The sequence below is a fragment of the Lactuca serriola genome, chromosome 5 (genome assembly GCF_051521515.1).
Source record: "Lactuca serriola cultivar US96UC23 chromosome 5, Lser_US96UC23_V15, whole genome shotgun sequence".
NCBI lineage: Eukaryota > Viridiplantae > Streptophyta > Magnoliopsida > Asterales > Asteraceae > Lactuca > Lactuca serriola.
In genome coordinates, this window is record NC_136412.1 from 242,785,342 (window position 1) to 242,800,868 (window position 15,527).

At 36.6% G+C, this 15,527-nt stretch overlaps 1 protein-coding gene and 1 pseudogene across 1 annotated transcript; both read left to right on the plus strand.

The window, feature by feature from the left end:
* The first annotated feature begins 8,005 nt into the window (after positions 1-8,005).
* Positions 8,006-10,359, plus strand: LOC145050320 (uncharacterized). The gene is made up of 4 exons (XM_078998590.1): positions 8,006-8,372; positions 8,507-8,805; positions 8,887-9,067; positions 10,073-10,359. The coding sequence occupies exons 1-4, from the start codon at positions 8,006-8,008 to the stop codon at positions 10,357-10,359; spliced, it is 1,134 nt and encodes a 377-aa protein (XP_078854716.1).
* Positions 10,360-13,065: 2,706 nt separating this feature from the next.
* LOC145050321 (secreted RxLR effector protein 161 pseudogene) lies at positions 13,066-13,494 on the plus strand (annotated as a pseudogene).
* Positions 13,495-15,527: the final 2,033 nt, after the last annotated feature.

A 15,527-nucleotide genomic window follows, 5' to 3' on the forward strand; every position in this document is an offset into this window, starting at 1 on the left:
TTAGAGGGTGCAGTGTGCTCTGAACCTATTAAGACTCGGGGCGAAGGATTGGTGGAGGTTGACCACGGGAGCTTATTCAGAGGCACAGCGGGCTGCAGTTTCTTGGGAGCAGTTTCGGGAGATGTTCTATGCCCGTTATGTTCCACGAGTGGAGAAGGAGAGGTTGGCTCGGGAGTTCTTGGAACTGGAGTAGAATTCGGAGTTGGTGACAGAGTCACTAGAATGTTCACTGAAAGGGCGATGTTTTGCCCTGAATTTGCATCGGAGCGGGCTCAGATGCTTCAATACGTGAGTATGCTCAAGGAGGATATCAGACAGCTTGTGGCTACGCAGAGGTGTGAGACCTTGCTAGAGTTGCAGGAGGCCGATCGGCGGCGTGAGTTGGAGGTTGAGTTGCAGTTGCGAGAGCAGAGGCAGAGCCCGGTGCAGTCGCAGCCGGTGCCGAAACGGTCCAAGACCGTTGATTCCAGGTTGGGAGGTCAGAGTAGCCGCACTTATGAGAAGTGTGGGAAGGTTCATACCGGAGGTTGTAGGTCCGGTGGTGCGTGCCGCAAGTGCGGAAAAGAGGGGCATTATGTGACAACCCGAAATTTCCATTCTGTACAAACTATATCACTTCAATAGAAGTTATAGTAGTACAGTTATTTTTCAGACTTTTTCGTGTAAGTTTGAGTAATACAGGGTTTACACTTCAGGAAATATCAGGAGAGTGGGTGCACTAGGGTTTTGTGCAACACTGTTATTCCAACACTCTATTATATTAGAGATCATTTCAGGAATAAAAATATTTTCTGCCAAAAATATCTCAGGACTATAAATAGAATTCTGAACCAAATTCATTCATTATTCGCATTTCCAACTAGAGAAAAGCCATTGTCTCTCTCACGGATCTTCGGGTTTTTATCCCAAATCGTGAGTACCTCTTTCTAGTAGTGTTAGAAAGCTTAATATGTGTTTATAACATGATTTAGAAGGCTAAATCACTAGATTTAGGAGTTTACTCCCCAAGGTGTTCTTGGGCGGTAAACTCCCGAAACAAAGCCTAGACCGACCCTTGTGTTATGCTACTGCCTTGGACTTGTATAGGAGTGTATTAGGGACATGAAATCAAGCAAGAATCACCCAAGTTTGGGAGTTTACGGCCCAAGAGTATCTTAGGCCGTGAACTCCAAATTCAAGCTCAAAATGGTGCTTTTAAGGCACCTAAAGCCTTGGACTTTTACCTAGACTTGTTCCCAATAAATCAAGGGCCTTAAACACATAAGAATGACCTTGAAAAGTGAGTTTATGGCCATGACATGGTTCATGGGCCGTAAACTCATTAAAGGGGCACCAAAGTGTGTCAGGAGTCTTCATATGCTTGGAATAAAAGCCTAGAACCTATACCACTTGTGCTTGAGGCTTGAAAACAACAAAAACCACATTTCAAGGGAGTTTACAACCGTAAACTCCAAAAGGAAATGTCCTTAGGGCCGTAAACTCCTAAATGGAGTGTTTCTATGCCTTAAACCCTTCCAAGAATATAACCACCAAGTTGGAATAATTCTAGGAATCATTTGGAACTTCAAAACACACAATACACCCATGGTTGGGAGTTTACGGCCGTAAACTCAAAAGTTTACAACCGTAAACTCCATGTGTGATGGTATGTGGGGAGTAAACTCATATATGGGGTCCTTTGGAACCCTAAACACAAGTGCCTTGTCCCACAATAGCTTAGATGCAATCCTTAGGGCTTAAAAACACTTATATAAAGTGTTTATTATGTCTAGGATGTCTTAACATTATCAATTAGTAATTTGAGACTAATTGAGTGCATATATGTGTGATTATATGTTCATTAGGATCGTAGTGTGTGTACAAGTCCTCACTTGACACCTAGCAATCCTATACCGTCCAGTTCATCCTAATCACCATCTACAGGTGAGTTCATACCCCTAATCAATGTTTTAAATGATTTTAATGCTTTAAAAGGGGGAATACAAGTAGAAACAAACACGTTATTAAATCATTGATATGTATTTTATCACTGTGTTTGTCATTTAACAGATTTCACATACTACAAAATGTGATGCATGAAATGGTTTTAAATCTTAAAAATACATTGTTATCAAATGTTTTACTTTTGAAATGTTTATTAAAATGACATCAAGTCATTGTTAATTATTGTTCAAAACCCATAAGATGTCTTACAAAACCATTTTACATTCTTGAACTAAACTATGCATATACACTTATATTCTTATATATATGTATTGATGTTATAGTTTACACCGTTCATTCAGTTTCCCACATCCTTGAGTAGTAAGAGTGTATAAACCTACTTGATCAATCAATTACATTTCGGTAAATTATCATAGGGATAATTTGAAGATATCAAACATTATTCCTATTACAAGGAAACACACCAGAGTCAGTTCATGCATGAGTCTATACTAGTACATTACCTGATACATGATTACACATACATATGCTTACCTGATACATGAATATGTTTACATATACTTACCTGTTTCATGAACACACTTACATGAATACCATACAGGAACACTTTTACATAGGTGCACTATCTTGTATTCACTTACCTGGATACTTGTACTTAGAACTACGAGGATGATTTATTAGTACTTTCTGTGTAAATTATCTTTCTTATCCCGGTTCAATGGGATATCTCGGCGGGACTTACCATTCCGAACCCCACTGATTAGCACCAGTGGTCGATGACCATCTACGGAGGTCTAAGGTTACTACTTATACTAGGTAGATTGATAACCGGGGCTAACCCCTCCACCCACCTGCTGCTGCTACAGAGGACAAGTGGACAATCTACGATTATTCATAAGGTTATACCTTTCGCTTATTGCGATGTTGTGTTACTCCTAGTACCCAACGATGACACTTACATTAATACTTTTTCTGGACAATCTTCGGATGTTCATTAGGTTACATATTTCGCTTAATGCGATGCTGTGTTAGTCCTAGTACCCAGTGACAACACTTATAGTAGTATATTTTCCTGTTTACTTTATTTTGTGATACTTTCACATAAACGATGAGTTAGACTAAGTACTTTAGTACTAAACAATTAAAGGAAAAACTATCACTTTACTTACAAAACATTCGGGTCTTGGTAGAAGACCACATTGTCATAAACAAAACATTCAGGTCTTGGTAGAAGACTACATTGTCATAACAAAACATTCGGGTCTTGGTAGAAGACTACATCTCAAACTGATAGAAAATAAGGGATTTTCTAGGGCTTTTCATACTTATATCATCATTTTCATTTAAAGGTTTGCATGACTTTTAAAACAGCTTTTCAAAGCAAGACAATGACACTTAAATACTTATGAATTCACCAGCTTTAAAGCTGATACTGTCTTTCAAAATAACTTGTATTCTCAGGTCATCAGTAGACAGGTACGGTGACCAGGTTTTGAGAAGACGGAGCAGACAAGTCTCGTCTTTTATTTTGGATTGTATATTTTTGGTGTCTTATTACAATGAAAGAACACACATGTATTAAAACTTTACTTATAATGCAATGGATGATGTTGTTGCTTGTTTACTATTTTACACTGTTGTGATACTGTACATGACGTCCTCCACCCCTGAACGTTTCCGCCGTTCGTGGTTTTGGGGTGTGACACATTACGCGAGGGATTGTAGGTAGTTAGCCCTGGTTCAGGATATGAGGATTTGTTATCATTGCCATCAGGATGGTCACTTGAGGGCCAGTTTTCCTCATCTTGTTGCCAGACCGGTGAGGGTTCCAGCACCGGCCACCTTGAGGATTATTGGCGGGGGTCAGCGTGCACCGGCCACCATTGGTCCTTTTGTATTTGCTTTTTTTTTTTTTCTAAAATCAGAAGGGTATGATTGGTCATCTTTTATTTTCATTTTTGTTTTAATTTTTTTCTCAAAATCCAAGTGTATATATTTTTTTATGACAAAAGATTAGGTGGAAGAAAAAACATGATATGACATGTCTTAGCATCTCTTTAGCATGCATCACCACTCCCCATAGCCTAATAGATTAACTAATGGACTTTGAAAATCAGATTTTGTATATGTAAAATTGGGTATTTTAGAAAACAAGTTAATATTTGATGCAAACCATATCTCTTTTCCCTAAAAATATTGTTGGATTTGCATTTACCAGACCGATCAATCATCAACAAAAAAAATCTTACACGTGCAACGCACGAGTCTCTTTACCAGTTTAATTAAAAGCAAAGTATTAATCATTTTCTCTTTTTTTTTTAAATTATTTTTTTTAATTATTAGTATTTAATATTGGTCTATTTTGATCAAATCGACCGGATCTTTGATGGTATAATTTACGGTATAATTTATATGATAGTTTTATATGTAATTTCTTATAAAGTTGAGTACAAATGCTTAAATGATTAGGTATAATTTAAATACCTTTGTCTCTGCTTGTGGTTTCAACTTTCAAGACCTTTTCTCCCCATTTTCTCCCCGTAAGGATATATAGAGTGGTATAGCTTGTTATGGGCAACGTGACTTGGCAAGGCCAAGTCATGCGTGAGTTGCATATGTACACCAACCCTAAGCTTCGTAAGTGTGAGGTCTCGTGCGTGTAGGTACAAAAGGTTACAAGGGAAAGAGAAGTTCCAATGGTCAAATGACCATTTTTTCTAGCCATTTGGAACAAAAAATACACTTTTTTAAACCATCTAAATTCAACCTATAAATACCAGTAAATCTCTACACTACAATACACAATTCTTTCAATTCTTTCTCTCTCTATACTACAACCATAAAATGAATCAAACACCTCTAACAATCCAAACACCCTACACATACCGCCACTTCATCCACCGACACATTCACACTCAACATAACACCTTGTCAATACCTAAATTTCGAATCACCACCAGGAGGGTTTATGAATATGCTCGTTACAACAAAGGGTTAATATCATTATAACTCATCAAACTATGTGCATTTATTACAATAGGTCCTTAATCACTTTTTATGTATTTAAGTTCCCTAAACTTGTCGTAACATGTTACTTGGACCATTTTACTTGGTTTTGAAGGTTAACAATAAAACTTGTCATCTTATAGGCAGATTTTTCGTTAAATTAATGCCACATGGTGTTGATATAATGCCCACGTGGATATCATATTTTATTAAACTTGTAAGTTAGGTTTTATATATTTAATATATCGCCAAACTCTCTTAGTTAATCCAATACACAACCACTCGTAGTTGTCGATACCAACAAATAAATACCCTAAATATTGCACACTAAAATAACATATAATGATAAATGGATTGAATCCATGAGGATTAGTTCAATTTGTAACCTAGTGAAAATCTCTTCGTTCAAATGATTGTGAATTGATAATAAAAGTAAAAATTGGGTTTTTAGTCGTTTGGTTACTTTAATGAAATTAAAGCTATACTAAGACCTGGAATTTGCAAGTAAACAAGTAAAAAGTTTGATTCAAATCAATGAGAGAAAGATGGTTGACAGTGAAATTTCATCACTTGAACATTTGGTTAAATAAATCATTAGAATCTCAAGGTTTAGTACTTGTGTTCAAAATTTAATTTGTGACTGAAGTTTCTTATGTATACCTACTTCATCTATATCAAAAATGCATTGCTTCACCACCCAAAATGCGAGATGCTCTAACTTAACAGGGAAATGACACAACTTTTTGAATACTAATCAAAATAGAGACATGCCTATCGGGGACTTGTAAGTGGTTCGGTAAGTCCACAATGCATCATAAAACCTCAAACTCCAATTCTTTCTTATTAGGTTAACTGTTTTCTCTAGAATGGACTTGGCTTCCAAATTCGAAATTTCTACTTGATCGTTCGTTTGAGTTGGTAGGCGGTACAGACACGGTGGGTCACATTATACTTATTCTAAAAAGCCTTCATCATTTTGTTACAAAAATGCATTCCTCGTCACTAGTAAGAGCCTTAGGCACACCATATCTCACAAAAAACGTTAGATTTCAAAAAGTCGATAACCGTTTTGGCGTCGTCCGATCTTGTGGCTTTGGTTTTAACCCACTTAGAAACATAGTCAACGACGAGTAAGATGTAGACGTTGCCAAATGAGATAGGAAATGGTCCTATAAAATCAATCCCCCATATGTAAAAAAAACATCACAAACGAGGACCGGATTTTATGGCATTTGGTTTTTTTGAGAAATATTCTCCATCCTTTGCCAGTTTTCACAACTTTTACAAAACAAATAACAATCGCGGGACATGATTGGCCAAAATAAGCCACATTCAAGAACTTCTCTCAAAGTTCAGTTATGACTGAGTGTCCCGTACAAGCAAGTTCATGAACAAATTATAAAATGGATTGATGCTCTTGTTGGGGTATACATTTCCTAATGATTTGATAAGGATAATGTTTCCTCAAATAAGGCTCATCCCACACATAGTAGTTTGAATAACTTTTTAATTTGTCTTTCTGAGCACGTGTGAATGTGTCGGGACACCTTATGACCAGAAATTTAACGATGTCGACATACAAAGGAATAGATTGAGTTAGGGAAAAGAGATACTCATCTGGAAACTTGTTCTGCAATTGTAGAGTTTCATTTGATATGATCCAGTTGGAAAATTAATTTTATTAATTTCCAAAAATGGATTTTCTCCATTTTTAGCACAATTTTTGGACTCTAAATATAATCAAAACGAGTTATTGATTATATATTCGTGTTTTCCTCCATGATATCTTCGTTTTGATATATCACACGTCCAAAACGGATTAAAAATGAATGAGAAATTACTTGTCAAAGTAGGGCAATTGGAAGAGAAAATAAAGGAGTTAAGTCGGTCTTAAAACCCATCCCACATTGGTGGGAGAATGAAAAGGAAATTGGTTTATAACTACAAAGACTAGCTACATTTGTAAGACTTATTAGAACCAATGCTCTCTCTTGCGTGCGCATGCAGGGGGTGCAAGTGCGAGCCAAATTGGCTTCGCGCCACTAAAGTTGTGTGTGAGCTCGTGTCATGCGGGCACGAATGCACCACCGGTCGACCAGAAAAGTTCAAGAACATTTTTTTTCCTTTTTGTTAAGTTACAAAAAAGAATTAAGAGCAATTAATCATAGATTTCGGTTTTGATTTCTTGATTAATTTTCTTATTTAAATGTGACAGTTACGTTTTCATTTTAATTACATCGGTTGCATTAGGTAGTATATATACAACGCCTATGTGACTGATTCAATACACCAGATGAAGCGAAATCACTCTCTTCATCTCTTACGCTTCTGCTTCATCTTTTCTCTCTTGCTGCAACCAAGGTATAATTTTGGCCAAGTGAGGGTTCGGGAAATCTAGAAGAATTTCTTTCTACTGTTGTATCTTGGGAAACAAACACCCATATATGGCGAATTTTTTTTTAAGGAAACTGTGTTAAACACATGTCTCAGCCAAGAATTTTAGGTTTTGTTCTTTCGTACAGTTTTTGGGTTATATTTTCCTAACATTCTTAAAACAAATTGTTGGTGCGAAATGAACTTGGAAAAAAAAATTGTTTCTGTTTCATCTTATAGTGCTTATAAAAAGGATTTTTTTTCTCCCTCACACTTGCAGAATCTGTTTTCAGAAATCGTTTTCTAAGACATTTTCTGTTTTTTCTGCTTTTCTGTTTACATGTATGTAACTATTTAAGTTTATTGCATCCATAATCTATTATTGTTTTCAGAAACTGTTTTCTAAAACAGTTTTAAGATTCTTTCTTTTATTTCATAGCTTTTCAGAACCTATTTTCTGGAAATAGACAATACTTAACAGTTTAGTTGTTATTGAATTTTAATCTTGAACAGTTTTACATTTGCTTCCTTTTGTTGCATGACTACTAGTGAAGGTTCCCAACCACCAAAGCCTAATGGTACTCCTAATGCTCAAGGAGCTCCAATGATGAGCATGCCAGTCAATCACGCTAAGAAACCTAAGAAGTTCTTTGGACTGAACTTTATAAGGTGGTAGCAAAGGATGTTTTTCTATCTTACCACATTGAATCTTGCTAGATTCTTAACTGAAGAGGCTCCTCGAATGCCTGAAGGAGAAGGAAATGTGCAAGCTTTAACTACTATTGATGCTTGGAAACATTCTGATTTCTTGTGTAGGGATTATGTTCTTAATGGCCTTTTTGATTCACTTTATAATGTTTATTGTGTAACAAAGACAACCAAAGAACTATGGGAATCATTGGACAAAAAGTATAAAACTGAAGACGTCGGGACAAAGAAATTTGTGGTTGCCCGATTTCTTGACTATAAAATGGTGGATGACAAAACTGTTATGTCCCAAGTCCAAGAACTACAAGTCCTCTTACATGACATGCATATCGAGGTATGGGGTTTAATGAGCCTTTTTCTATTGCTTCCATGATTGAGAAGCTACCCCGTAGTTGGGTTGATTTCAAGAACTACTTGATTCATAAGAGAAAGGAGATGTCCATTGAGGACCTTTTTGTTCGCCTTTGAATTGAAGAGGAGCATAAGATAGCTCAAAAGAGTAGTTATACCCCTATTTCTGAGAAAGCTAGTGTGGTGGAGCATGGTAAAACTTATGGGAAGAACAAATATGGAAAGGGAAAACTCCAAAAGAAAGGCAAGCGTTCAAACTTAGGAGCAAAAGGTGGAACTTTTAAGAAAAAGTTTCAAGGAAACTGCCATAACTGTGACCAAAGGGGTCATCGGGCTGCAAATTGCAAGCTTCCAAAGAAGGCTAAGGAGGCAAATGTTCTGGAGAAGATAACCAAAGATGTGTCTAACATCAATCTTGCAGCGGTCATTTATGAAGTTAATCTTGTGGAGTCCAATCCAAGGGAGTGGTGTATTGATACGGGAGCTACCTGTCATGTTTGCTAGAATAGAGAATGGTTCAGAAACTTCAAGGTTGTGGATAACGCTGACAAGCTGTTCATGGGAAACTCGGCCACTTCTGATATCCAAAGTGTTGGAAAGATTGTGTTGAAGATGACTTTGGTAAGAGAGCTAACTTTGAATGATGTGTTGTATGTACCCGAAATTCGTAAGAATCTTGTGTCGGGTTAGTTGTTAAACAAGCATGGTTTTCACTTGGTGTTTGAGTCAGATAATTTTGTGTTAACCAAAAATGGTGTGTATGTGGGTAAGGGTTATGCTGATAGGGGTATGTTTAAACTTTATGTAATGGCTCTTAAGCCAAGTGACAATGATAATGAAATGAATAACTCTTCTACTTACTTGCTTGAGTCTTCAAATATATGGCATGCTAAATTAGGACATGCTAATTTTGATACTGTTCGTCTTTTAATTAAAATCAATCGCATACCACACTTTCACATTGACTCAAAATACAAATGCAACACTTATGTTGAATCAAAATTAACACGACAATCTTTCAAGTCCATTCAAAGGACAACCGAACCACTTGGATTAATTCACACCGATGTGTGTGACATGAAATCAATTCCATCTAAAGGTGGAAATAAGTACTTTATCACTTTTATTGATGATCACACTAAATTATGCTATGTCTATTTATTTAAAAGTAAAAATGAGGCTATAGAGAAGTTTGAAGTGTATAAAAGTGAAGTGTAGAATCAACTTAATAAGAAAATTAAAGTACTAAGAAGTGACTGTGGAGGTGAATATGTATCACCGTTTGAGGAATTTTTTGCAACTCATGGTATCATACATGAGCTTATTGCACCTTATTCACCACAACAAAATGGCATGGCAGAAAGGAAAAATTAGACCTTAAAGGAAATGATGAATGCCATGTTGTTAAGTTCTGGGTTGCCACCCTCAATGTGGAGGGAAGCTATACTTTTAGCTAACTACCTTTTAAATAAGGTCCCACGAAAGAAATCAGATAAAACACCATACGAGTTATGGTCAGGTATAAAACCATCCTACAAATACCTTCGAGTGTAGGGGTGCCTTGCAAAGTTCGTGGTACATGCACCTAAGGTGGTTAATATAGGACCCAAGACTGTTGAGTGCATATTTGTTGGATATACACAAAACAATAGTGTGTATCCATTTCTTGTGCATGACTAAAAAATTCCAGAAATCCACAGAGGCACAATAATGGAGTCAAGAAATGCATCGTTCTTTGAGAATGTGTTTCCATGTCTTCATAAGTTTGAGACAAATGCTTCAAAGTTAATTGAGCACAATGATTCCTCTTATGAAGAAGAAATAGAGGAAGAAACAGAGCCTCATAGAAGTAAAAGGGCACGAGTGGAGAAGTCATTTGGAGATGATTTCTACACTTACATGGTTGAAAAAGAGCCTCAAACTTTCAAAGAGGCAGTCACCTCTTCTGAAGGACCTCAATGGAAAGACCCAATGTAAAGCCCGAAAACGGATCTACCAATGATCAAAGACGAATAACATAAGCAAAAGATGAAACAATACGCAAATAACAAACGAACCAAGCTTGCATACGCCTTAAAGCAATAAAACGTCAGATACAACTTGGAGAAAACACGAAGGCATCAACAACATTTAAAGTCTGACACAACGCCCTATTTATAGACGTGACTTACAACCGCATGGAGTTTACGGCCGTAAACACATAACAACCGTAAACTTAGACAAAATCGGTTCTTCCTACACAATCACTACCACTGACTAGTATGCCTAGACCAAACCATTATACAAGGTCTTTGAATCTCCCCCTTGGTTTGGACTAGCTCGAACCCATTTCTTTGTTGACAATCATCACGTCCATCTGGCCCATCGCTCCATTCCACATTCTCTTTCTTAAAATCTCCGCGTTGAGAGTTGTGAATCGCTGCAGTTGAGCCTCGAGAGTCTCTCCAGGCCCATAGATAAACATGTTGAAACGTTGCCTCAACATATCTTGGCGACTCTCTCGCATGTCTTCATTTCCCTCATATACTTCAATAAGGGCTCCCCATAGTGCTTTAGCAGAAGTATACTCTCTGAATCCTTGAGCAATGTCTGGAGATAAGGCCATAGTCAAAATGGCCAATGCCTTTTCTTGTTCTTCTACACTCTCAAAATCTTCATCAGTGTAGTTTTCAATTTTCTTGTCAACCACCTGCCCCCCAACTGTAGTGGTGATTCTGACTGGATCCTTTATAACACATTTCCAAATCTTGAAGTACTTCATCTTTATATATTTCTCAATTCTATATTTCCACTCGGGGAAACCATCAACGGACATGAGTCTTGGAATGCGAGTGGTTGTTCCCATCACAGCATCGAGTTCTTGATATTGATTAGGATTTTGTGATTCCGTTTTTAAATTAAAGTTAATTAATTATTAAGTAAACTTAATTTTCAATTAAAAAAAATTAATTAATTTACTGCTTACTGTGAATTCCGAAAATTACTTAACTAAGATTCAAGACAAGTTTACTGCCGAGAAATGTTTACGGCCGTAAACTCCTAGTTTACGGCCCGTGAACCTTTTGAATTATGAAATAGAAAAATTTAAGATGCAATTTATCTAAAATCGATTATCAGGTAATCGATTTACGGCCAATGATTTTCTATTAAAAACTCTAGTTTACGGCCAAAGATTTTCTGTTAAAAACTCGAGTTTACGGCCAATGATTTTCTGTTAAAAAGTTTAAGTTTATTTTTTTTTGAGAATTTAAATGCAATGAAATATGATTATTAAAGCCTTAAATCAGGAACTCGATTTTCTGGAGAAGAAAATTGTTTGCGGTGTTTGAGCCTTGAATAGCTTGCGGCCGTGAACTTGGTGTTTACGGCTGTAAGCTCGGACCGTGAACTTCTGAACACACAAAATTCGACTGGAATAAACCCTTCTTTCGCTGTGAATATCGTTTTGAGCAAAATCGTAACTGTAGGATGTCTTTGACACTGGTCTTACTCTGATACCAATTGTAAAGCCCAAAAACAGATCTACCAATGATCAAAGATGAATAACAGAAGCAAAAGATGAAACAATAAGCAAATAACAAACGAACCAAGCTTGCATACGCCTTAAAGCAATAAAACGTCAGATACAACTTGGAGAAAACACGAAGGCATCAACAACCTTTAAAGTCTGACACAACGCCCTATTTATAGACCTGACTTACAACCGCATGGAGTTTACGGCCGTAAGGAGTTTACAGACGTAAACACATAACAACTGTAAACTTAGACAAAATCGGTTCTTCCTACACAATCACTACCACTGACTAGTATGCCTAGACCAAACCATTATACAGGGTCTTTCACCCAATTAAAAGCAAACTGGATTCCATCTTTCAATACCATACACTGAAGCTAGTGTATTTACCTCAAGGTTGCAAACCACTAGGCTATAAATGGATTTTCAAGAAGAAAATGAAAGCGGATGGAACCATTAACAAGTACAAGGAAAGACTAGTAATAAAAGTCTATAGATAGAAAAGTGGCCTTGATTACTTTGATATGTACTCTCCTGTCACACGTATTACATCCATTAGATTGGTACTTGCAATCTCTTCTATAAGAAATCTTGAAGTACATCAAATGGATGTTAAAACAGCTTTTCTAAACGAGGATTTAGAAGAAGAAATCTACATGGAACAACCAAAAGGGTATGTTACCTCAGGACAAGAATCAAAGGTTTGTAAACTAGTGAAGTCCTTATATGGGTTGAAACAAGCCCCAAAATAATGGCATCGAAAGTTTGACCATGTGATGTTGGAAAATGGATACAAGATTAATGAATGTGACAAGTGTGTTTATGCTAAAAACACAAGTAAGGGTTATGTTATCTTGTGCCTTTATGGTGATGATGTGCTTATTGTTGGTAGCAACGATAAAATGGTTCAATCAACAAAGGACATGCTAAAGGCAAGATTCGACATGAAAGATATGGGTTTGGAAAACGCCATTCTTAGTGTGAATATCACAAGGACATCAAATGGACTTACTTTAAATCAAACCCATTATGTGGATAAAATTCTTGGGATTTTCAACTCCGGTGATACTACTGTAGCTAGGACACTAATTGATACAAGTCATCGTCTAAGTAACAATAGAGGTGAAGGAGTTGCATAATTCGAATATGTAAGAATTATTGGTATTCTAATGTACCTTATGAGTTGCACCAAACCTAACTTAGCCTTTGCACTAAGCAGACTAAGTAGATATACCAGTAATCCGAGTGATGAACATTGGAAGAGTATTAAAAGATTATTACAATACTTAAGGTGCACTCATAATTATGGGTTGCACTATACAAGATATCCCGAGGTGATAGAAGGGTATAGTGATGCAAATTGGATATCTGACATTAAAGACTCCAATTCAACCAACGGGTTTTTGTTCACACTTGGAGGTGGAGCTATATCATGTAAATCTTCAAAACAAACAATTATAGCTAGATCCACCATGGAATCTGAATTTATAGCACTTGATAAAAATGGAGAAGAAGCTGAATGGCTACGACAATTTTTAAAAGATATACCAGGATGGACTAAACCAGTTTCTGCAATCTCAATCCATTGCGATAGTTAATCGGCAATTAGATGGGCACAAAGTGCTATGTATAATGGTAAGTCTTGACACATCCGTCGAAGACATAACACCATTCGACAACTACTCTCAACTGCAGTTATCTCAATTGAATAAATAAGGTCCAAGGATAACATTGCAGATCCGCTAACCAGAGGGTTAAACAGGGAGTTAGTTGCAAAATTGTCAAAAGGAATGGGATTAAAACCCATGAACGGATAAGTTATTGCGAAGGAAAACCCAACCTAGTTGACTGGAGATCCAAGCTCTAGGTTCAATGGGACAACCTACTTGCATATAACATATGTGGATCACTGTAGGGGTCAACCCCAACCCATTCCTATAAATAAAAGTGATGTAGGTTAAGCTTATAGTAGTTGGTGATAATATGGAAATCATTAAGCTTTCGCTTTTAATGATTATGATATAATCACCTATGTGAGACAGAAGTGGGGTCGCTTCAAAGGGAATTGAATGGGCAAGTTCCTAATAGATCTTACATAACCCGACAAGTATCCATGACCAAAACAGACACATCAATGAGAACCTAACTAGGTCAGGGAGAATCATGTGAGACATGTGTTGATTACTTACACAAATGGCAGAACAGTTCAAGGACATCGAGTCTACTGGTCTTCATTTAAAATATATATGTATCTTAAGGGAAGGTTCAAAGGGTCAAACCTACCTATCATGTGCATGTTTCAACTGCTGGATTTTACCAAAAGCAGCTTGGAATTACGGATGCTGGAGCAATTTTCATTCTTGTGGGGGATTGTTGGAAAATTAATTTTATTAATTTCCAAAAATGGATTTTCTCCATTTTTATCACAAATTTTGGACTCTAAATATAATCAAAACGAGTTATTGATTATATATTCATGTTCTCCTCCATGATATCTTCGTTTTGAGATATCACACGTCCAAAGCGGATTAAAAATAAATGAGAAATTAATTTTCAAAGTAGGACAATTGGAAGAGAAAATAAAGGAGTTAAGTGGGTTTTAAAAATCATCCCACATATTAGAACCAATGCTCTCTCTTGCACACGCATGCAGGGGGTCCAAGTGCGAGCCAAATTGGCTTCGACCAACTAAACTTGTGTGAGAACATGCGTCCCGCGGGCACGAATGCACCACCGGTCGACCAGAAAATTTCAAGGACCTTTTTTGCCTTTTGGTTAGTAGTTACAAAAACGAATTAAGAGCAATTAATCATATATTTTGGTTTTGATTTCTTGATTAATTTTCTTATTTAATTGTGACAGTTACATTTTCATTTTAATTACATCAGTTACATTAGGTAGTATATATACAATGTCTATGTGACTGATTCAATACGCCGGATGAAACGAAATCACTCTCTTCCTCTCTTACGCTTTTGCTTCATCTTTTCTCTCTTGCTGCAACCAAGATATAATCCAGACCAAGTAAGGGTTCAATAAATCTAGAAGAATTGCTTTCTACTGTTGTATCCTGGGAAAAAAAACACCCATATAGGGCGAATTTGTTTTAAGGAAACTGTGTTAAACACAGGCCTCAGTTAAGAATTTTAGGGTTTTGTTCTTTCGTACACTTTTTGGGTTATATTTTCCTAACAGGTCGGACTTAGATGGTATGTAACAAGATTTTCACATCCACTCTTATCCCGAATCTCCAAATCAAATTCTTGTAGTAAGAGGATCCACCAGACGAGTCTTGGTTTCACATCTTTCTTCGCCATCAAGTACTTTGAGAGCCATATGATCCGAATACACAATGACTTGAGTACCAAGGAGGTATTGTCTAAAATTATTGTTATAACATTGTCATGGGCGTCTTAAATAACTAAAATATCACTACTCAAATGCACCAAAAGAATATCACATGGAAGTAGGGTCGAATCCACAGGGACACAACCTAAAAGGCAGTGCCTCTTTGTGTAAAGGGGTATTTTTGTTTATTAATTAAAACTATAATAGCAGTGAAATAAATTAAAAAAAAAAATCAGTAATAAAAAGCGAATTTTCCTATCATGCAATCAATGATAACCTGGTT

What these genes read in the sequence shown, in the direction of transcription:
- LOC145050320 (XM_078998590.1), top strand. Translation starts at nt 8,006, where the DNA reads ATGTTTTTCTATCTTACCACATTGAATCTTGCTAGATTCTTAACTGAA. An exon ending in CTAACATCAATCTTGCAGCG is followed by an intron (nt 8,806 to 8,886) that starts GTCATTTATGAA and finishes CATGTTTGCTAG; the next exon opens with AATAGAGAATGGTTCAGAAA. An exon ending in TCGTAAGAATCTTGTGTCGG is followed by an intron (nt 9,068 to 10,072) that starts GTTAGTTGTTAA and finishes AAAAAATTCCAG; the next exon opens with AAATCCACAGAGGCACAATA.